Consider the following 22,157-nt stretch of genomic DNA (forward strand, 5'->3'; position numbering starts at 1 on the left):
TGAGCTGCATGTGCTGCTCCCTTCCCAGGTACGGTCTGGAGTGCCTTTTCAGATACTACAGCTACGGGCTGGAGAAGAAATTCCGGCCAGACATATTTAAGGACTTCCAAGAAGAGACCATCAAGGATTATGAAGCTGGTAGGTGCCTCCTTTGGCTTCCCTGGGATTGGCAGTGATGTAGCTCAGCTGTGTGGTGCTCCTGAACCTCTTCTCATCATTGTGGGGAAGCCACATAGTGCTGTGGACTGGTCCTGTTGCTCATTTCATGGGAGAGGGTTGAGTATCACCATTGTGAAGATTGCTGGGGCTTGGAGGAGGGCAGTGGGAGGGTGCAGCTCTGCCAAAGCATTCCTGTACAGGCACCATTTCCTGTGGGATTTCTCAGAGCCCTGCAGTGACTGAGCCTGGGGACATCCCAAGGTGGGGCTGCCCAGGACTGATGTAGGTTGCTTCCCTCCAGGTGTTCCATCTTGCCTAGGCTGTGCCCACCAGCAGGACAGTAGGGTTTGTGGGGAAGCCTGAAGGAAAGGTGTCTTGTTTGGTTTTTGTTCTGCTGACATCTGGATTGTTTGCTTTTTTTTTTTTTCCTCCAGGGCAGCTCTATGGGCTGGAAAAGTTCTGGGCCTTCTTAAAATATTCCAAAGCCAAAAATCTGGACATTAACAGCAAACTGCAAGAATACCTCAGCAAGTTCAAGCGCCTCGAGGACTTCCGAGTAGATGTGAGTAGAGACAGTTCCTGCACCACACTGAGGACCCTGTCCTCTGAGGATGGAGGATTTTGGGGCCCCAAGTGGTGGTGGGGAGGGGGGCAGTGACACCCTACTGTCACTCCCAGTCATTGCAGCCAGGCCAGGAACAAACTGCGGGATTGGAATATGGCAAACCCACTCAGTGTGGGATAGCAGAGCTGGGTGAGCCTGTCCTCCCTGGTGAGGAAAGGGAGCTTTGATGGTTTGAGTAGAGCCAGCATTGTGTGGAGCTTTGGCTCCCAAACTTCTGGACAGTGCCTCTGTGTGGGAAGCACGTGACCAAGAGCAGGTTGTCACCATTGTGGTCACTTTGTGGAAGTCAGTCGGTTTTTCTGTCAAATGTGGCAGCAGGAAATTTGGACAGGGAAGCTGAGTGCTTGGGGTGAATGTGGGCCAGGGAGAGAGAAGCTGCAATTGGAGGCTTGCAGGAAGGCTATTTCCTGAACCCAGGGGAGGGATCAGGATCTTTATTTGGAGGAGGCTGTGCTGATACTGGGGTGCTTCTCTTGCAGCCACCCATGGGGGAGGAAGGTGGACACAAGAGATACCCTACGACGTCAGGGGGAGATGGCAGGAAGCGCTACCCATCCCAGTCTTCCAGCAAAACGGTCAGCCAGTGCCCATCCAGCCAAGCCCACGCCTCACCCAGCCAGCCTGCACAAGAGGATGCCAAAAACCTGAGCCAGCAATCCCCTGCCCCATCAGCTGCAGAGTCGCAGACAGTGGGGAAGTAGAGAGGCTGCAGCTTCCTGCCGGGGGTGGGGTAGGGTGGTGGGGAATGGCTCGGAGAAGGGCAGACATGAGGGGGTGGGACAGGAAGGGAGCTGGAAGGTGGGTTCCCAGGAATAGGCTGCTTGGGAGAAACTTCAACGCACACGATTTTCTTCTCTTGTGGCTGGAAAGCAAAGACGATCTGCATCCAAAACACCATTTTGCTATTACTACCCTGACCAGAGCCAGACCTGCTCCCAGCAGACCCAACCTTTTTCCCTTCTCTCTCCTCCTGTGCACACACTCATGTCTTAGTGTCTCTTCAAAAAAAAAAAAGTGTTCTGGCTGGGTTGGAAAGGGGAGATTTTTTTATTATTATATATATATATCAAGTTTTAAATTATTGCTAGAAGTTCGTCTGGATTTACCAAAACAAGTCTGCTCTGTGTGGCCCCAACGAGTCCCCTGTGTGTCCCCCTGGGATGGATGGCGGGGCAGCCGCTCAGGAAGCTCGGAGGAGCGAGGTTTCCCCCCAGTGGGGGACCGAAGCCACAGCGTGTGCCGATGATGCTGCGGAGCCTCTGACCTCCATGACCCGGCTGGCGCCTCCCGTTCCTTCCCCGAGCGCCGGGGCCTCTCTCCAACGCCGCCTCCGCCCAGGAGCATCGCCCTCCTCCTTCTCCTGCTCCCTTCTCCCCAACGTCTTCGCCTTCCCGAGGGTCTGGCTCTCCCTCTGTCCACCTCTCCCTTCTGTCACGGACAATTTGGAAGTCAACCAAAGGACCTTTGCCGAGGATAGGCTTGTTGTGACTCCTTCCTGCGAGAATGGCTGGTTGGGAGGCTGGCAGGCACCTGGACTCGAGCCTGTGTGGACGGTGCACCCGCTGCCCCAGGAATGCCCATCGCTTGCAAAGACAGGACTTTGCTGAAGGAGCTTTTCTCTTCCTTTTCCCTTGGAAAAAAATGACATAAAAAAAAAAACCAACCCACAAACCCCTCTAAAACAACAACAGAAAAACTCTTAAAGACACATCTCCCTTTGCTTTCTTCCTTGGAAATATTACTGAAGAAAAAAAAGAAAAAAAAAAACAAACAAAAAAACCCCAAAAACACACAAAAAAAAAAGTTGCCTTATGGTGGAGCTGGACCGGGGAGGCTTGTTGGCTTCCTGCACCCCGGGGTGTGCTGGGCTCTTGGCTCCCCCCCAGGCCCAGAGACTCCTCCCGGCATTGCTGCCGAGCTGATCTTCCCTGCGGCCTTTCCTCTGACCCTGCAGCTCGCTCGGATGCCTCCCCTGTCACGGAGCCTCCCTGCCAGGCCTGAGGCTCCTGGGGCAGGGCTGAGGGCAGTCACATCCAGGACTCTGCTCCGCTGTGTTGGTGCCGTGGCAGCCCTGTCCCCACCACAGCGATTGTTCTGTCTTGGCCTTGCTCACACCCCCAGCCCTCCCTGGGCAGGAGGTGCCTCTGCTCCTGTCTGTGCTTCCAGCGTGGTTGGGGAGTGAGCAGGGAGATGTCCCAGCAGCTGGGGGTACTGCTCCTGGCTGTGAGTGAGGGCTGCTTCTGCTGTACCTGCCAGGGAGTGAGGCAGCCCTGGGAAAGCTGTCCCACAGCAGCCACTGGCTCAGGGCTGCTGCTGGGACTTGTGCAGGGGTGAGCAGGGACCTGCCTGGCACAGGAGAGCTCTTGCCTGGGTTTCCTTGTGTGTTGTGTTGCAGCAGCGCCTGCGTGGAGTCTCCCACTCAGGGCATAGCCCCTGTGCATTTCCAAGGGCTGAGATGACACCGTGTAGCTCCTTACTCAGCTGAGGCAGGGGGTGACTGCAGAGCTGCTGTGGCATTTACTTGATTCATCCTTACCCAGCACCAGGTGGACTCTGGCCGTGAGCTGGATCCTTTGTGAGGGGCGTGTGTCAGGCATGAGATCTTGGAGATGTCCAGTGCTGTCTCTGGAGCATCTCCAGGGGTAGCACTGGAAAGTTGTGTTCCTTTCCAGCCAGACCCACTTGCCTTGCTGCCCCCCTGCTCCTTCTGCTGGGTCCCTGGCATACCAGGCTTGGCTGTGGCTCAGGCTCCATCGCTGTGAGCTCCAGAGCTGTGCTCCTGTGTGCAGTGTGGATGCATCACTCCAAGGGTGCAGCTCAACTTTCTGCAAAGTCACAAGCTGGTACTGAACAGTTTTCCCAAGGGGTCCAGTTGATCCAGAGCTGTCTCTTAGCTGGGAGCAGTCATCATCTCTCCAGGGCTGTTCCTGTGTGGCTGCAGGGTGGGTGGGTGGGAGCAGCCAGGAGCTGAGAGCAGGAGCAAGGGGGGAAGCACGGCCAGTGGCTGCGGGTGCTTGTGGGGCCCTGGCTGAGGCCATCCCTTCCCAAACTGACCCTGCCTCCAGGGTCCTGCCTGTGGGGGCAGGTGGGCTGGTCTGACTGGAGTGGCTTCACGAACTGCTGCTAGAATTGAAAGCACAGCTGGGTTTGAGAAGCTGGGGAGCTGCTGCTTGGCTGTTCCCTGGTGCTGTGATCCTGCCCTGGTCTGTCCAGCCCTGCCATGTCACCCTGCAGCTGGTACCACTCCCAGGCCCGAGTGCAGCAGGCCAGCCCATCCAAGGCCGTGGGTCTCCGTTATGGCAGCAGTGCTCTGGGGTTGTGGGCTGGGAACTGGGCAAGATGGGCAAAAGTAACACTTGTACAGTGCTGTGGCCGTGACTGTTATCTCTGCATTTCCCCTCTTGTGAGCTGGAGTCAGATCTCTGAGGTTACATTTATAGGTGGTTTGTCCCAGATTTTTGAGGAGGAGGCTGGAGAGTCGATCAAGGACATTGTAGATGTGTTGCTGGTTGTTTGCAAGTGGAGGTAGGTCTGGATGTGCCACAGGTGATCCTTGCTGCTGTGTCTGTGCTCCTTTCATTGGCATGTGGCTCTCTTGAAGCCAATTGTCTGCATTTCAGCAACAAATTCATAGGAAATGGGGAGGGATGAGCTGCTGCTATGGAGTTGTTGCTTGTAGAGCAGACTGTGGAATTGCTTGGGTTGTAGAAGAGGTAGGACATTTCCCAGAGAATTTCCCAAAATACTGATTTAAAATAATTTTTAATTTCTGATTCTGAGGATCTAGTCTTGGCATGGAAGTGTTTTCCCTTCCCCTCTGCCAAGTCAGTGGCTTGTCACACTGGTGTGTGCACCCAGGGGAAGGTGGGTCAGAAGAGCAATCCCAGTGGTCCCAGTGCCCTCCAGGTTTGTGGACCGTGTGCCTTGTTTTGCTGTCATGGGACAGCAGTGGGCAGGACAGAGCAAAGATGGATGTGACAGCCCAAGGCAGCTGCTGCTGGCTCAGCCCTGTGTTCCTGCAGGGAGGGGAGCACAGAACTGTTCCCTCCTGCTCCGTGCCAGGGTGGGGCTGGCAGAGGGCAGGGAGCTCCCCAGGTGCGTGGTCTGTGCCCAGCTGGGTCACAAATGGCCACAGCCAGGCTCATGTCCCCACTGGGTAAAGGGACAGCTGTCCAGAGGGGGTTTGCATTTGAGGAAGCTCTTGCCCTTCTGCAGAGGAGGGAGTTAGGCTTGCTTTTAGTTTGAATGCCTCACCTCCACCACGTATTGTGCTTTTTTGAATTTTAGAGGATTGAGTGGTTGCACACGTGCTCCTTTGAGTGCTGATTGTCCCACAGCTCATGAGAGCTGCATGGTGCTGGTGCCCAGCCACTGGCAGAGCCTGGGGGGAGCCCCAGCTGCTTCTGGAAAGGCTGAGGGAGGCTGGGTCAGGGGAACCTTCCTCATCCTGCCCCTCTTCTCAGGAGTTCCTCCTTGGTGAGGTTAACTTGTCTGAATGCAGGTGGCTGCAACAGGTACAGTGTGGTGTGGGGTCAGAGTGCAGGTGGAAGGTGTGTTTTTGAGGAGGCTTTGTTGCTTTGCCGTGCTCATTTGGGAAAAAAATTAAAAAGTAATGATGCTGCTGCTCTGGTTTTGCCTGTCCATCTCTTCTGCTGCCCCCCTGGCACCTCTGATGGCACCTTCTCACTGTAGCCCGTGGGGTCCTTGAGTTTTGGCACCTGCTGGGGACTGATTGTTGTACTGTAACAAACTGATGTGTTTAACCTCAGTGTCCTGCCACGTTCCACGTGGCAGTGCAGAGGGGGCCTTCTAGCTGTTAATGCCTTCCCAGTTATTTTATCAAAAAAAAAAAAAAGAAAACTGTAAATGTAGCAAGCTGTGTTTGCAATGCTTATTGTCTCCTGTCTCTGAGGCTGGTTATGTCACTTGTCACTGTTTGAAATGGATGCTGGGCTCTTCCTGAGAGGGTTGTTACACTTGATGTTAAATGCCTCACTGACTTTTTTTAAAGATTCCAATACAGGTAACAGATAAAAGAGTTTCTTTCATTTTTCTTTTTCTAAGCAAATGTTCATCTCGGTGGTGTGGAGTGGGTGGCTGGAGGGCAGCATTTCCAGGAGTAGTTTACAGTTTCACTTTCTGCAGACACTTGAACATAGGACCGATGTATCTGTGACAAGCACATCCCCTTGCTGGGAAGCTCCAGAGGAGCAGGGGGTGCCCTGGGTGCCAGCTGGGCTCCCTCCAGCTCCCCGCTCTGCCCTCCTGCTCTCCCCCCAGGTGTCAGCCCTGTGCCAGGGTGGCTTGTGCCAGTGGTGCCCCTCGTGGCACCACTTGGTCCCTCAAGCCTCCCAGGTGCAGCCCTGCTCCCTGTCTTCCCCCCCAGCCTGTCCTGGTCCCACTGGGCTTGGAAACCTTTGGATTTTTGGCTCAGAGACACCCACTGAGCTGCATCCCAGCAAGTGCAGCCTTCTGCACTCGCCTGGAGCTGAAGGGGTGATGGTTCCATGTGCTGGCCCTTCTCAAACCCTGTGTGTCCAAACTCAGCCTTCTGTTTCCCAAAACTAGAGAGTGTGTGCAACCTTCTTCAGCTGCATTTATAGTAGAGACAAACTTAAAATGACTCATCACAGACCATGTATCACCTGGGAGGAAAATCTTGTTAATACGGCCTGCTGTACATGATCCATCTCTGTCGATAGTACATAATCTTTGACCCATGTGCTAGGATCTTCATCACGTATAAAAGGAACAGAGAAAAATGTAAAATACTTGAATGAGAGCTTGTATTATAACATTAATATTATTCAGAGTATCTGCTTTCTAGGCTGATGTGATTCATTATTCTAGTAATGCTTTAGTCCTTTGTAATTTGTGGTAATTATGCTTTTTCCTTTTTAATACAAAAAAATGTATAAAAATAAAAAGTTCAAAAGACAGTGGTGCCTGGGTTTTCTCTTCTGCTAACTTGCCCTCCTTAGGGAACTGTGGCCAGGTAACTGGGCTGGGTTCATCCTAGTGCAGTTGTGGGGACTGGAGAGGAGCAGGGGAAGTGGCTTTGGTTCCATAGGTAGGGCTGTGGGACAGTGGGCTGACCAATGGGAACCCTGAGCCATGTGGCCCAGAACACACCTGGCTCATACACAGGCAGCTGGAACCAAGGGACAGTGCAAGTAACAGATGAACAATTAAATTTTAAAAACAGATTTCTAGAGCAGGTTTTTTTATAAGTGTCTTATATAGAAAACAATGTCAGCAAAAGTGCAGTCGTTTCCAAGCAGCATATTTAACTTCAGCTTCATGATCTGTTATGTGTGGACAAGAATTTGTTTCCTGATTAAAATACTATTTGGCATAAATCATTGTCTCTCACTCTGCTCATCACCAGGCTGGCCAAGAGCTGCTGGGCTGGTTCACTCCTCTTTCTTGGGTGGCTCTGGGATGCTTTCAGAGAGTGGTGTGAGGCTGAGCAGGACCTTGTGTCTCTCGAAGGCTTTGGTCTGTCTGAACATTTTGTCTGTGCCATGCAGAAAATCCAGCACTCCCAGCACTCCATAGCACTGGTTGAACCTGAGAACCAAACACAGATAAACATCACTGGAAGTTACTGAGGTTACCTTGCCCTTCCTCTTTCCATTTCTTTCTGAGCCCTGATAATCTGTCCATGGGATTTCAGCACCAGTCTCTCTGGCAGCTCTGTCAAAGCCTGGGTGAACCTTCTGCAGCTCCTCTCTGGTGCCATCATTGCCCAGAAATGGTGGCACTGAGCAGTAGCTGCTTCACCTGGGCAGCTCAGAGCTGTAGGAGCACTGGACACCCATGTTTCCATGCCCCACGAGCTCTCCAGACCTGCCTGTCCTGGGATATGAGCAGATGTGCTCCAGCTGGCACAGCTCTTCCACCCAGAGTGTCTCAGCTCTGCAGAGATCCCTGTCCTGGCATGTGGTGATGGAACTGTCCCCTGGGCTGGTTCTGCAGCAGGACAGACATTTCTGGGCAGCGTGTCTGAATATAGGGCACACTGGGAGCTGGGAATGTTTCTCCACTGCTTGGGTGTGTATCCTTGAACAGTCTGCTGCAACTGCTCTCTGTCCAGCACAGGAGGCTGAGAATCTCTGTCAGGAAGGGTTAATGGTGATTGTCTGGGCAAAGTGTAATCTGATCAGTGTTACTGATCCCAGTGTACGGCAGAGGGACAGACAGGCAGGCTCGCTTATTTTACCTGTGTGACTTGCCCTGGCTCTGTCCTTAGATCACATGAAGTGTATTCTGAACTTCTAGGAAGAACCTTGCAGAGAACTGTCCTTAACAGGGCTGGAATGCCTTGAAATCCCAGTTTAACTGCTCTAAGAACTGGCAGCACTCAGCCTGCTCTCAGGTGAACTGGAGAGCTGCTCTGCTGGTGCATGAGTCAGGCAAACCCACTTGACCCTCAGAAAGGAGCTTTCCCTGCCAGTGGTGCCAGTGGAGAGGCAGGAGAATGGAAAGCTGAGCAGTGCCCAGACATACTTGAGGTGGTGGAAGTCATGGAACTCTGGAGATGGCAGGAGGGGCAGGTGGTAGCCACAGTGAGAAATGCTTGTTGTTACAAGAGCAATGGAGAACCATGCTGAGACTGAAACAATATGAGATCCCATGATCAACGGGCCAGTCATGACAGGCAGAGTGTTGGAGACCTGGAAATGAGAAGAAAGTACCTCATTAATGGGTCCACCACAAGCAGACTCTCCTCTAGGAGCTGAATTGTCACCTGGTGATCCATCACACTGGTTTGTTTTGTGCACAGTGTAAAGGGAAGAGCTCTCTGCAAACACCTTACTAAAGTTACATAATCATCCAAAAAGTAATACTAGAGATAAGAGAGTTCTACTACTGCAAACCATTGTCAAAGCCCAAATCCATAAGCCTGCAGTAGAAGTTAGACATGACTCCAAACCTGGGTGAGTACAGCATGATCCCAGTAAATCACCCTGGGGTCTGAGGTGTGAATTTCAGCCTCACCTTGGAATAATGCTGAATCTGCCCTTGGGAAACCTCACTGTGAAAGGTTGGCCTGCAGACACACACAGCAATGTGACAAACCCTGCTGCAGCTCTTCACTGTGATCTGCCCTGGCACAAATGGCTCTGGCTGCCCAGACCCAGCTGCAGGCACCAGCACAGCTCAGCTGGGCTCCTCAATCATTATGCTGTCCAAAGACTGTCAGCTGGGGAGACCCTCAGAGCAGCCCAGGACTACTGGTAACAGGAGATGGAATTTTTAAGTGGAATATTTGAAGGTGGGATGTGTTTTCCTGAGAAGTCTCAGCTGCAAGGGTGTTGGGATACACTCCTTGCAAACACTGATGCCAGCAACCACCACAAAAATCCTGACAGATTTCCAAGTCCACACAATCACTCAGGCTGTCATATCTCTTGCTGAAAGCACTGTCTGTGCTCCCAGTCCTCTTGGGGCTCATGGGAAGCCCTATCCAGTCAGTTCCTTATCTACTGGAGGCCCTTGGATCTGTGCTCTGGAAGCTGCTGGAGTCCAGTATAAACAATTACTGCAACCCCACTAGAGCCAAGCTTCTTGGCAGGGCAGCTCAGCTTCCTCTTCCTAAGGAAGAAGCCTCTCAGGGCAAATTCTCTTCTCTTGCCATGGAAATTACACTCCACACAGCACCTGGAGGGTGACCATGGGAGAGTCCACTTACTATGTGCTCTATAGGGTGAGCATAAATGGAGACCACGCCGATGGGGGCTGTCCACTCGTGGTGCTTCTTGTGAATGTGCTTATACAGCACTGGGTGGTGAACAAGCCTAGGCAGAGGAAACAGAAAGGCAGGTTTTGAGCTCTGCAAAAAAGGAGTAACAGAACACAGACTTTCTGCAGGGGACTTGCTTGTGTCTCCTCTAACATAAAGATTTCAGAGCAGCTGGCAATAAGAGTGTAGGATTCCTTGCTTCCTTTGCTCTCTTTGTATTGAGCCCTTATTCAATTAATGTGTCTGCTGGCTTATGATAAACTCAGGCCAGATAAATCCCATAAATCAAAGTCCCTGAATTACTTATTTACTCAAATCTAGGAGAACTATTAGGGGAAGACTCACTTTATGCTTTCACTGTTTGGACTTTTTCTACTGGAAACTGTCAAAGAATCAGAATTTTCAGTTCCATGGGTCCTTGGTAAAAAACTGCATTTACAGTTTTTGGGTGCATTTGTCCTAAAGGGAAACCTACAGATTTCTGAGAGTACTGCGCTTGCTTCTGCTTCTTTTGTCTTCCTTCCTTTAGTTCTGTCCTCTAATGATGGTGTCAGTGTTTGGGAATCCTGCAGTGTTGGAAGACAGGCTGTAGAAGTTAGACATGACTCCATTTGTAGGTGCTGGACAAGGGAACAGAGATCAGTCGCTGACCCTTGAGATTTTTGTCTTTCAGGATAATCAGTCTTGTTCTTTTCAAAGAATGCTGGGTTACAGCTTCTGTGAAAAACTGCCTGTTCTGTTTCTTCCTTAGCTTTTAAGCTGTTCCACCTTTAAAATTCTACCCATTTTTGTTTACTACAGTTACTGGCAGCAGCAAGGCCTCATGTTGTGAGGGTAGATTTCCCATATAAATACAAGATTGGTGGAACAGAGGGATGAGGATTATTGCTGTTGTAGGGTATGAGTATAAACTTAAAGGCATGGAGGAAAATCAAGCACCTGTTCCTGTGCTCAGCTCACCTGTGTGTATAATAGAAGAGAATTTCCTCTACTACAGTAAAAATGCTTAGCTCCACAAGAAACCATTGGAAGGTTGGTAATTCCTTGCTGAAGGTGTTTTCCCACCATTTCATGATGTAGAACATGGGCACAAGCATGGGAAAGGAGACAAAGAACTGATTACCCAGCGCTGTGTAGATGGCTTTCCACAGCTTCTTTCTGTCCACCTGCAAAAGAGAAGTCAGGACTTGAGATTAAGAAAGAAGCAATGCAGTTTTAGTTGGAAGGATGAAAAGCTTTAAGATTTGTAGGCAGTTAGTTTTGGGATCAGCTCTTTAACAAGCAGTCAATGCAGATCTGATCAGTAGCCTCACAACAGGATCTGCCTTCCTCCCTACAGTGGGTACAGAAGACTTAACTTGATCCCCCTGGAATCCTACCTGGTTCTAAGAGAAAAGCATAACAGGTTCTTCTCCCCATTCCTGGCCTAAGAGAGTGCAGGAAGTGTTTAGCCAGCAGGAAAGGCAGAGTGAGAAGTACTTACAGGATCATTCTTGCCCAGCTGAATGCGATAGCGAGTAATGAAAGTTGGCTTTCCTGTTATATCAGCCACCAGAAGGATTCCATTGAAGCCCCAGAAAGCCAGTGCAGGCACCAATGCAGCCCCTGTGGCATGAGGAAAGGGCAGAGATGTGTGAATGAATTGGGAACTATGGCTAAATCAGAAACAAAACACACTGGCACAGTACCCAGAAGACTTTGCTGGGACCCAGATGTGCCAAGGGTGTGTCCCCTGCCCAAAGATGCTTTAAAATGGAATATTGGTAAATTCTGACATCCAGGTAAGATCAAAGAATGGGAAGGAGGTTCGAGCAGACAAATGTCTCAGAGGTTGAAACCTGACATAACTGAAGCTAAGAAAAGGCTTTTCTAGGTGGGTGGAAGACCTCTGTTGCTTTTAAATCCAAGTAGGATAAGGTTGACTTGATCTATAGAACCTTGCAAGGTCCCTACCAGTTCTGTTCACCAGCTGCTAATCACAGAAAAGAGTTTTGTAAGTACTACAGCAAGAGCAGAATTCACTAAATTTACTTACATTTTTAGTAATTAGTTCTACTGAGTCATTCAGTTCTCACAGGAGCAAAGTGTCTTCACAGGGACGTCACTTCAGTAGCAGCAAAAATATCAGATTTTTAATCTGTACAGGACCCTGATTGTGACCCCATCCAAAAGCAGAACAGCTGCACCACATCACCTGTGGGTACCTTCCACGCCAGTGCTTGTCAGTGGGAAGATTAGTGAGTTTGGGAAGCTTGTCCATGGCTCCCTTTAATATGCAATAATACATGGATGATTTCTCCTGAGAAGCATCATTAAAACTCACCAACGAGGAAGATTGTCCACTCATCTCCTTCCATATGGTCGTAGAACTCCAACCATGCCGTTTGCCAGAAATTGCCTAAAGTTATATTCTGCATTAACCTGTGGGAATAACAGTACTTGGTTGCCCATCTATTCATCCACTTTCCCCCTTTCCACAGAAAGTTTCTCCCCAAGCTGCTTTGTTTGAACATTCTTACCAAGAAGCAGTGTTCACCAGGGCAGTGAACATGAGCAGGCCTGTACTGAAGACGTAGGCACTGATCCTCAAGGCATCTGAGAGCTTCTTTCCCTGTGAGAAGCAACAGGAGTGAGCACATGCTGCTGTGTCCTGCCCTGGCATTTTTGGTATTTGGAATGATGAAGGCAGTCCTGTGACGGCCTGTTTAGCTTCACACACATTCTGAAGAACACAATGACAAAGCTGTTGTGGGATATTGTGTATCAATCATCCATCTGTCACACTTACAGAGATCTGGTGCATGACTGATGTGGAATTTCTTTGGAATAAGCGAAGGGAGAGAAGGGACCACTGATTTTTATCCCTCTTTATTTGGCATACTGCTCAGTACCTGGAGGGCTATAGCTCCAGGGGCTTCTGGATAACTCAGAGCACTGAGAAAGGAACACCAGCAATAAGGAATGGTGCTCCATCTCAGCACCTCCCTCCCCCAGTATTTTCTCCCTCCCAGGATGCAGTGTTTTCTCTCCACAGCAGTCAAGAACAGCTGTGCTCAGATGACCTGGTTAACAGGAATAAGTATATTCAAAAAGCAGTATTCAGGATATTTGAATATTTAAATATTCAAAACAAATTGTCTATATACAACAAATTTATAATTAACAATCTGTCTTTTAGAGTAGTCCAAGTTGGAATTGGTTCTGGAGTGTAATTAATTTGGTTTTCATGAGTGAATATGAATTATGTCTATCTGCAAGGTAAATGTTTTTAAAAAAATCAATGCAATAGTATAATAACCAGCTATTGTCTTCTTCATTCCTCTGTCCTTCCTGTTTTTTAACTGTGGTGTTGTGCTGCACAAACAGACTGGAGTGAATACAGTGTGATTCATAGCTGCAGTCCTGCTCACCTCCTGTCAGAGAGGACAAACAAGAGAGGCAGCTCTGAGAAATGCCAAATGCAGGTGGTTTAGGGTAATGCAATAGAAATTAATCCTCTTTACATGGCTTTTAGATTCTGTAACAGCTACAGAACATTAAATATGGCCCAGGACTTATAAGCAATATTTATTTGTCCCAGGACAGAACTTTGCTCTAGCACTGAAACATTCACTACTAAAACAAACAAGCAACCCCTTCCTTCTATCACCTCCTTTTTTCTTCTAAATTGAAAAAGCAGATAGGGAGGAAGGAACTGACAGGACTCTTGCCCTACCGTTTGATATTTGTGAACCCTATGGGTTGATACGAGAGCAGTGCAATCAGCTGCCACTGTTATCACTGGGGGTACTGAAGTGCAAATGCCAGGCTGGCAAAAGCCTCTCCTCCAGCATCAGATGGTGCCTGCTGGATCCTGGACCAGAGATCTGCTCTCTCAGCACTTTCATAATTCCAGTTGTATCCATGTTATGCCCCATGTATGCTGATGTAAGACTTTCTTAATCTTTAGACCCCGGACCATCACTTATTCTTTAGAAAAAAAAAGGTTACAGAACTTATAGAAAGTTTTGAGCTTTTTAACATTAATCTGTTAAAAAATCCTATAAATCCTTTTTCTCCTGGGATGAAGAGCATACCAAACAAAAATTCTGTCTTACAAGTGTCAGAATTTCCAATTAGCCCAAATAAGGTTTCAGTTGCTTTAACATCCCTTAGCTCAAGAGTTTCAATCCTTTTAAACTCCTACTACTCACAGACACTGTACCTGTCCTGCTCTGAGACAGGACAGAGAGGATCTAAAGTTCAACACTTCAGCTATTTTAACAGCCCTTTGGCTAGAAACTGTCTTGTTTTGAGGCTGTGTTTTTATTGCAAATGATGAAGTGATTACATGAATCCCACACACTATAATTACATGAGATGTAAAAGTAGAGAAGTTCACATAGAAAACAAATCTTGTTCATCAAGTCCAAGTGCTTAATACCATGTTTCTCCTCATGCCAACAGCTACAGCACAGTAGTTTCCAAACTAATTCATGGATTGCTTGAGTTCTTGCTCTTAAAGTGCTTGTAGAAGCTGGCAAACTCCTTAAGTACAGAACAGGGTTGCTGCTGGCAAGGTAAAGAGACTGGGGCACATCAGCTGGCCATAAGAGATTAGCAGGACCAGGCCCAGTGAGGTGGCACAGCTTCTGGTCATGGGGGACTGTGGTGGGCTCTTACCACCCAAGCATAGATAACAGGTCCTTCCCCACTTGCTGCTGTAGCTGCAGTCCACTGGAAGGGAAAAATGCTGGGGAAGTGTTGCTTTAGTGATAAGAGATGAGCTCCTAATTATGCAAAAATGTTCGGAATGAGGATGTGTCTGTCACTTCTCTTAGAAGGTGATTCAACACATTCAGCCTTCCAAAGCACCTGCATGAGCTTCCTTAAAACGGTGAGCTGGAGCCTTTACCTGCTTCTGCAGCTCAGCTGTGGAGGAATATCCAGAGTCGGTTTCCATCTGAAATAAAAGGTGATCTAAGTAAGTGAACTTTGGGAGAGTGGCAGAATATGATGCAGACAACAGCAAATCACCTCCACTTGCAGTTCAGTGCTAAAAGTGTAAAATATTTACTCTCTGTGCCATGTCCTGTCTTGCTCCATCCTTTGTGTGTTGGCCATGGAACAAAGCTGAGTTCTTGAGAAGAAAAATGCCATTATTTCTTGAGGAGTTAGTAGTGTCCCAGAAGATTAACAGGGATGCAAGGATAACAAGGAAAAATGGGAGAACAGCCAAAACCAAATCTTTTGCTTGTGTCACTGGTGTGTTGTGGAAAGACTTCCTCCCTTGATCTGGCCTGGGAATCCACTGCAGCACCCAGTAGCTACTCCAGCCCTTCCCAGGCTGTAAGGAAACGATAATGTGGGACATATGTTCTTCCATAATGGCAACATGCAATTAAACAAACAAGGATGAAAACAAACTGAGTTTGGGCCACAGAGAGTTAACACAATAGAGCCCCACAGCCTTCACTCAAACTCTGTGTTACAGTTTAAGAATGTGGTAAGCAAGAAAATCATCTTTGCTTCAAGTCCTGCTACGGTCACTTAGGGAGTTAAAGTCCTAAATGGGCACATGGCCATCTCATAATGAATCTCCCTGCATTTGGCTCTGGCTTGACCATTTGTTAATGGTTTTGTTAAAAGAAATTAAAAAAATAAATCAAACCCAAGGTCTGAGTAGCTGCTGGGACTTCACTGCTGGCCATGGCCGTGAGGGGTTCTGTGCTACAAGCCATGTTCTGGCTGTCCTAGGGATTATTGCATAGTTGTTTTTATATTTCTACAGGCTTATCATCAAATATAATTAGCAAAAGTTAACAAAACATTCCTTAATATTTTCTTGGTTTCACATGGTCTTTAAGAACAAACACACAACTTCTAATAACATGACAGCCAGATTACTGAGGATTGCAGAACTTAATCCATTTTGCTTTTCCTACTCAGCAGAATTTCAAGCACAGGCAAACTGTTACCTGAAGTACAAAGGCAAGCATAGAGAAGGTTCAAACATTCTTGTCTAGGGTACAAACAGTTGGAAAATTACTCATTAGGAAGATGATATTGTACTACCTTGACGATGGAGGAAAGCTCTTGGGAGTGCTCTTCTTGCAGTGTTTCAGAAAGGAGGAATAAACTGTCAAAAAGAAATCCTGCATTAGTCAGGAGGTTTAGATTTGAAATTATAGCCTTCTGGGTATGTTCTTACAAATGCAACTGTGTTTATTTACAGGTGTTCCCATCTCTGTTACATTACATATCAGTATGCAGTCAAAGGGCATGAGACAGTAAAATTAGACACCTCCTTCCTGCTTACTCACAGACATAAAAGAGCCAGCCCACCATACTACACATTTTAGTGGAAGAAACTGATGTTAGACACTTCTGAGGAGGAAAAAAGAAAAACAAGGCAAAAAGGGATCTGAAACTTGAAACCCTGAGGCCAACTCCCAACCCTGTATTTCAACACTAGGGCTGGATGTACTCCTATGGGAAATGCTGAATTTTGGTAGCAGTCTCAAAAAGAAACCAAATCCAAGTTCACTTTGTCTCCCTTGGCCCAAAAGGGTAGCATGAGAGGTGCCCTAAGGTGCTATTGCTTCAAATGGGAATGTGTTGGGGAACCTGCAGTGTCCCAGGGCTTCCTGTCCTTCCCCAGACACAGAGCTCCTCACTACTGCACTTTGTGAGATACCACAGCCAGTCTGTGGGATTTTCTTTTCCTCTCATACATTGTCTGCCAACCACATCTTTATTGATAAAATACAGTTGAACTCTGATATATCTGATGAAGAATACCCATAAGAAACAACCAAAAATAACCTGCTAGCCTGAAGAGAAGAGCATAAATAACATGCCACAGGCCAAATTTAAATTGATCTTATCTTAATTTTTTTAAAGACCTTCTAATCACATATGTTACCTAACATCCCCTACATGCCTATCTTGTCACACAGGTCCTCTCAGGGCAGGTGTGCCCACTGCCTCCAAGGAAACACTACTAAAGCTTGAAATATGTCAGGCCTGAATAATCCATTCCTTTGAGGCTTTGCTCCATTCCAGATTTCTTAACAGGTTGTTCAGAGCTTTGAACAGTTGAGTGTCTGCACAGAGGGAGATTTCACAGCTTCTCTGGGAAATCAGTTCCAGTATTTGACAACCTTCACTGTAAGTTTTTTCCACTTGGAATTTTTTTGGTTATAACTCCTATTATTTGCTCTTAGCTGTGCACATCCCTATCATTACAACCACCCAGCAGGGAGCTGAAAAGAGCAATATCCAATTATTCTGCTGGGACAGTAAAGTAAATAGTGCTGGCCATAGTTTTCTGTGGTTAAAGAGATTATTCTGCTCTGATGACTTTGTAGCAGACAACATTAGATTAGGAGAGGCAGATGTGAAAGGGGAACCTCACTGAGCTGGAAGGTTGATGCTCCAGAGGTTCCTCCATCCAGCAGGGCTGACTCAAACCTGCTGACACCCTTGCATGTGAAGAGCTCCAGGGCAGAGCACTGTAGAAAATGTGACTCTGCTTTGAGTTTTTAGGAGGAGCAATTACTTGATTGAGTCACATATTCTGTGCATTTAGGAAAGAGTTAAAATTACAATCACATTTCTAGTAGTCTTTTAAAATAATCAGTTTATGACAGAAGGCTGGCTTGGGCAAAGATTTCCAGTTCAAAGCAGAGCTGCCACATCTGCTTACCCTCTGTTTCAGAACACTGCCTTTATTAAGCCACTTTGCAGGATAAAATTCTACATTATTTACATTAAACTCAGAAAAAATTGGATAGAGTAGGTTTTCCCCAACATCTCATTACCTACTCTTTTTTTATTGTCTAATGTCTCTCCTGATTCAGAATACACCAAATACATTAAAAAACCATTCATGTAACCATGGCTGTTTCAGCAAACAAAAAAGCCATTCAGCTGCTTGGCACTGCTCTCATGTTGGCATATTTTACAGCCCCAAATCAACCACTGAAGCTCTCAGCTGCCTGCAGCTATTTCCAAATATCAGCTAGAATTAGTACTGCCTAAAAAAAAAAAGTTCCTTTCCAGTTATTTCGAATTAGTTAACACCAAATTTGATCCAAAGCAAATTCTCAACCCTAGAGTAAAAGTAATTGCTTTTCCAATCAGTCTCTTGACATTAAAGGGGAAATATACACTAGTCAAACAAGAATTCTAATACATTTTTTTATTATTATTTCCATGTATAACTTCATTTGCCCAAAAACTGTTCATTAAGTCAAATATCTTGTTTTCACTGAATCTTCCACTTCTGGTACTGATAAAAGCTAGTTTGTCTAAGTCATGTTTTTAAATGCTCAATATAATCTGAGTATAATGTGAAAAAAACCCTGCTGTATTTTTTACATTTTTTTAAACATGTGAATTATTATTTATGCCCCATGCCTGCTGTTCTCTTATAGTTCTGGTGCCCAGAGAGCCTCAAGCTGAGGCAGCACAGGTGCCCTTTCCCTGCACTGCATCCTTCTCCCACCAGCCAGACCTGCATGGCAGGCACAGCTCAGAACAGCTGCATCTGCTGTGATGGACTGGCTGCCCCCCCATCCTTGTGCCTTCCTCCTGAAGCCTCTGGTGTAGCTCTTACTTCACTGAAACCAACCTTTATAAGGCACAGACAGTGGAAAACTGCTCCTGGGAGAGCAAAGGCTGTGACTATCCATGAAAGTACAGAACACAGAGAACAAAGAACACAGGAGCACTTACCTGGTCACCTGAACAGTTGCATATCAGCCCCTCTGTGTGGAGAGACACAGGACCAGCCGTGGTGTTTGATGTCCTACCAAGCACTGCACGGTTTTAAGGGAAACCCTGTTCCTAGAAAAGCTGACAATGGACTTCACACAGACACGACATTGCCTTCTAATGACTTCCTCAAAGTCTCTATCATATCTTTTCAAGCACCCTTGAACTCTGGCTGCCTGTTCTTTGCTCACCACCTGCTGATGGTAGCCGAGGAGAGGTCCTTTGTGTCTATTCAGAGCCCAGAGTAGAACTCCTCACTTTTCATGACTGCTGTCAAAGCTTTATGAGGGTTTAGGCAAGGGCACTGGGGGTGTGTTTCCAAGCAGGAGCTGCCTGTCCCCTCCCAGACAAGTCATGTGAAGGCAGTGCCATGTCATTGTTAGTGCTGGCAGTGTTCCCCGTGTGTATGTGCATGCTGTTACTCAGTTAAGCACGTGGAACACATCTCTGCATCTCTCTAAGTTTTTTCATTGTTGTACCTGAGAACAAAAAAGCCACCAACATCCTAAAGATAAGTAGTTTTTATAATTCACTAACTCATGGTTGGAGCACAAAATAGCTACTGCCAGTGCAACTGAATGGGTCAAAGGTGTATTTGTTAAAAGCAATAAGGGTTACTGTGGAATTTGGCAAAAAAACAGCAGTCCAGTTTTCATGGTGTTGTACTAAGTCTAAAAATTATTCCAACTCTGTTGCTACACTGCGCCCTCAACCAGTAACAGGCTTTGCTTGCATGGGTAAGGTGAAAACACACATAGGTTAGCATGTGCGTGGGCTCAGTTGTCTTTAAACATGATGTTTACAGACCATAAAGTGTGTAATTATGGTATTGCAGAGAGCAAGATGCAATTTACAGCAGCATCGATCTTATGCAAATGTGGCCCCAATCTGTTACTTAGCCCATAAATAGTGCCCTGTTACCAGCTAAGCTCTGGGAACTGAGGGTGTTACTACCATAACTTTCCAGATCTATTTTTCCACAGGAGGAAAAACAGGGAATATCACCTCTGCCTCACAGTTAGCCTTGTTTGCCCTCCACAGGTGAAGCAACAAATGCTCTTTCTCAGTAACACCTTGTGCCAGCAGAGCTGGCACCGCAGAGTTCACTCTGCAAGAGCAAACAGCATTGAACACTGCTAGTGTTTCCATCCTCACTTTCTCTTGCTTAATTCCAATTATTCCCTGGTAGGGACAGAAGTTGTAATTCTTAACTGTTGCTAATAATTGGCATTTATCACACAGAGCAGGCTCAACGGAGAGGAATGTGATTCCTTCAAACTATTTACTCACGTGCAGAGGAGGAAGTGGAAATGAGCATCTCAAGAGAGGGGTGCCATAAGGATAATGTCCTCAGCTGATCTTTGGATTTGAGCTTGCAGGGGGAGGGCTGTTCATCCAACAGCCAATAGTAGGTGATAAGAGTGAATTTCAGACCTGTGTTCCTTTTGAACCACTGCTCAATTCCAACATGGGTGATCTCTGAAATATTCATACCCATAGGGACAGCTCAGCACATTAGTCATAGGGTTGTAAATGCCATTTATCTTCTGCTGCAATTTTGTGTCTAGCCCAGGTTGTCACTGATCAAACTGCTGCTTCTGCCTGCTGGCTGCCCTGGGCTGCTGTCTCTACCACAGACACCCCAACGCTGCTGCAATCTTTGCTGAGCCATGCAAGAAGTCTGATTTCTTCTCAGCAAAAAAAGCTTTTTGATCAGACACTTCATAATAAAACTTTGTTTACTCCCCACAGTTTTTGTAATAGGCACTGGTCGTTTCACTGTTTGAGAGGAACATCAGGGGAAAATCTATGAATTATCTTTCAGGGGACTGGACAAGGCCATACTGATAGTTCCTGAAGAGGAATCTGAACTTGGCACACTCACCCCCTGCCTAATTCCCTGCATTCTGAACCAGATTTCTCACCCTCTGCCAGGGCATGTGAGCCACTACCTAGCACTGCAGTGGCTGCTTTGGGAACACCTGTGCAACAACAGAAGGATGAATTCACCTTTCAGGATTCCCACAAGTAAGTTTTCTTGTGGTGCTGTGAGTAAGCTCTAAAGAAAAGGCACAACAGGACGTGCAGCTCAAGCTGCCCAGTGTGAAAACGCTGAGTTAAACACCTTTATTCCACCTTATAATGCAGCTCTACACTCAGTGTAGATGTGAGGACTCTTCAAGATTTGCTTTGGAGTGCTGGAGCTGGAGGCAACCTTGGAAACGTCCAAATACAAAAATGATGGGACCCTTTAAAGAGCAGGGTGCCTCTTCCAGCTATTCTGAATCTTTATTAGCCATGTCATGCTTGAAAAAAATTCTGACCTCATCAAACCAAATGCGTCTCCAGCGCTTCCCACCAGTGCTTGCCAACATCCTTGAACAGCTTTTTCTTACAGACAAATTTTTACACACTACAAATGTAATTTATCACAGGTGATTATTGCCTGCAACACATTTTTATTACAGTATCAAGGCACAGATATTTACAGTAGCCTGAGGAGATGCATCCTCCTTTTTGCCCCGGATTCAACATCCCTTCAAGCGCTGGGTTTACGAGCAAGAAAAATGACTCTGAACTCTTTTGGGAAATAAAAATTTCACCTTATATTTACAGGGTGCTGTAATCCAGCCTGCTGAATTTACCTGCTAATAACACAGATTTCCTTGTACAAAACCCCAGACTCAATTGACCACAGGAAGAAAGGTGTTTACTTTCTGGCAGTGTAGCATATTGCATGTTGCATAAATTGCACAACACCAGAGACTGCAGAGCTAAGCAAAACAGTAACTCTCTATCATCCCTGAAGATAAACTCTGAATCAAAATAATGCTCAATAAAGGGAATGTACTAAGATGCTGACAGCAGCAAGGTCACTCAACACAGCAACACTTGAAAAACCTTCTTCTTTTCTAAAGGCAACATTTCTGCTGAGGCATGAACATTAAACCTGAGACACTGAACGGTGTCTGACGTGTGAAAGATATCAATATCTGCTTTTGCAGATACTTTGATCAAAATGCTGGGCAAGAAGCCGAGATTCAGGGAAAGACTCCCACATGGTGGGCAGACAATCCAGCACCAGAACATATATATTTATAGAGGCACATACACATTTTAAAACAGATGCAGCCCCGTCCAGAAGAATGGCGGTCTAAAATAAAGGAAGCACTATCTAAGTTTAATTAGTAGACGAGCTTCCAAATGAATTGCCGACCTGCCATCAGCATCAGCCAGCACAGCAAGTGTTGGCAGCCGCGTTACACAAGCGGTAGCTGCTTTACCAGCTACAACCTTCTGTTGCTAACGTAACTTAAATTCCATTCCTGGAACAGGAGAAGCCAGACTAAAAGTCAGCAGGTGCAGTAGGAACTTAAATGACTTCTAAGCCCCTGTAGGGAGAAGCAGATCTTGCTCCATTAATGAGCTTGATGCGCACTACAGCGTAGGAGCAGAGCAAGGCGTGCCAGGACAGCAGCGTTTGCTCCCTGGGCTTTAGGAAATCCCCCTTGGAACCGAACCCTCACCCGCTCCCACCCTGGCCTGGGAGCCCGGGGGGGCTCGGGCCCAACCCCGACCCGGGGACCCCCTCACCTCCCCTTGGTGAGGGAGGGGCGGCCGCTGCTTCTTTCGGGGACGCTCAGTCAGGGCCCGGCGCAGCCCGTGTCCCAAGGGATCAGGGTGCTGGGGGCTCCCCATGCTGGAAGCCCACCCCAGCCCCGCTGGGTGTTATGGCGACGCTTCCCTCAAGGAGCGCAGGCACCCAGCTCCCTCGTCCCTCCCCCCCTCCCGCGGAGTTTGGACTCGCCCGCCATTTGTAGCGAGGGGAGCCCGGGCGAGCCCATTAGACTGCGAAGGGGGGCGCAGGAG

At 47.4% G+C, this 22,157-nt stretch overlaps 2 protein-coding genes across 6 annotated transcripts in view; one reads left to right on the top strand and one right to left on the bottom strand.

Moving 5' to 3' along the window:
* The window catches only part of LARP1 (La ribonucleoprotein 1, translational regulator), a 45,090-nt gene extending 38,367 nt beyond the window's left edge, over positions 1 to 6,723 (top strand). For both annotated transcript variants that reach the window (XM_030957126.1, XM_030957127.1), the window contains exons 18-20: positions 29 to 138; positions 594 to 721; positions 1,264 to 6,723. In XM_030957126.1, coding sequence (XP_030812986.1) covers positions 29 to 138; positions 594 to 721; positions 1,264 to 1,485 — 460 coding nt within the window. In that variant the 3' untranslated portion in view covers positions 1,486 to 6,723. The remainder of the gene's footprint in view (positions 1 to 28; positions 139 to 593; positions 722 to 1,263) is intronic.
* Positions 6,724 to 7,197: 474 nt separating this feature from the next.
* Positions 7,198 to 22,035, bottom strand: FAXDC2 (fatty acid hydroxylase domain containing 2). Of its 4 annotated transcripts, none has more exons than XM_030957130.1 (11): positions 21,882 to 22,035; positions 18,249 to 18,359; positions 15,585 to 15,648; positions 14,425 to 14,472; positions 12,050 to 12,141; positions 11,854 to 11,951; positions 11,014 to 11,135; positions 10,491 to 10,696; positions 9,480 to 9,585; positions 8,294 to 8,460; positions 7,198 to 7,354 (listed from the first exon to the last, which is right to left on the bottom strand). In XM_030957130.1, the coding sequence occupies exons 4-11, from the start codon at positions 14,470 to 14,472 to the stop codon at positions 7,198 to 7,200; spliced, it is 996 nt and encodes a 331-aa protein (XP_030812990.1). In that variant the 5' UTR covers positions 15,585 to 15,648; positions 18,249 to 18,359; positions 21,882 to 22,035. The 4 variants fall into 4 exon arrangements, with proteins under 4 accessions (XP_030812990.1, XP_030812989.1, XP_030812991.1 ...); XM_030957129.1 differs by having other exon boundaries at positions 18,249 to 18,368; XM_030957131.1 differs by lacking the exon at positions 21,882 to 22,035 and adding an exon at positions 19,578 to 20,281 and having other exon boundaries at positions 18,249 to 18,353.
* Between the last annotated feature and the right edge of the window lie 122 nt (positions 22,036 to 22,157).

The sequence above is a fragment of the Camarhynchus parvulus genome, chromosome 13, assembly GCF_901933205.1.
Source record: "Camarhynchus parvulus chromosome 13, STF_HiC, whole genome shotgun sequence".
Lineage (NCBI taxonomy): Eukaryota > Metazoa > Chordata > Aves > Passeriformes > Thraupidae > Camarhynchus > Camarhynchus parvulus.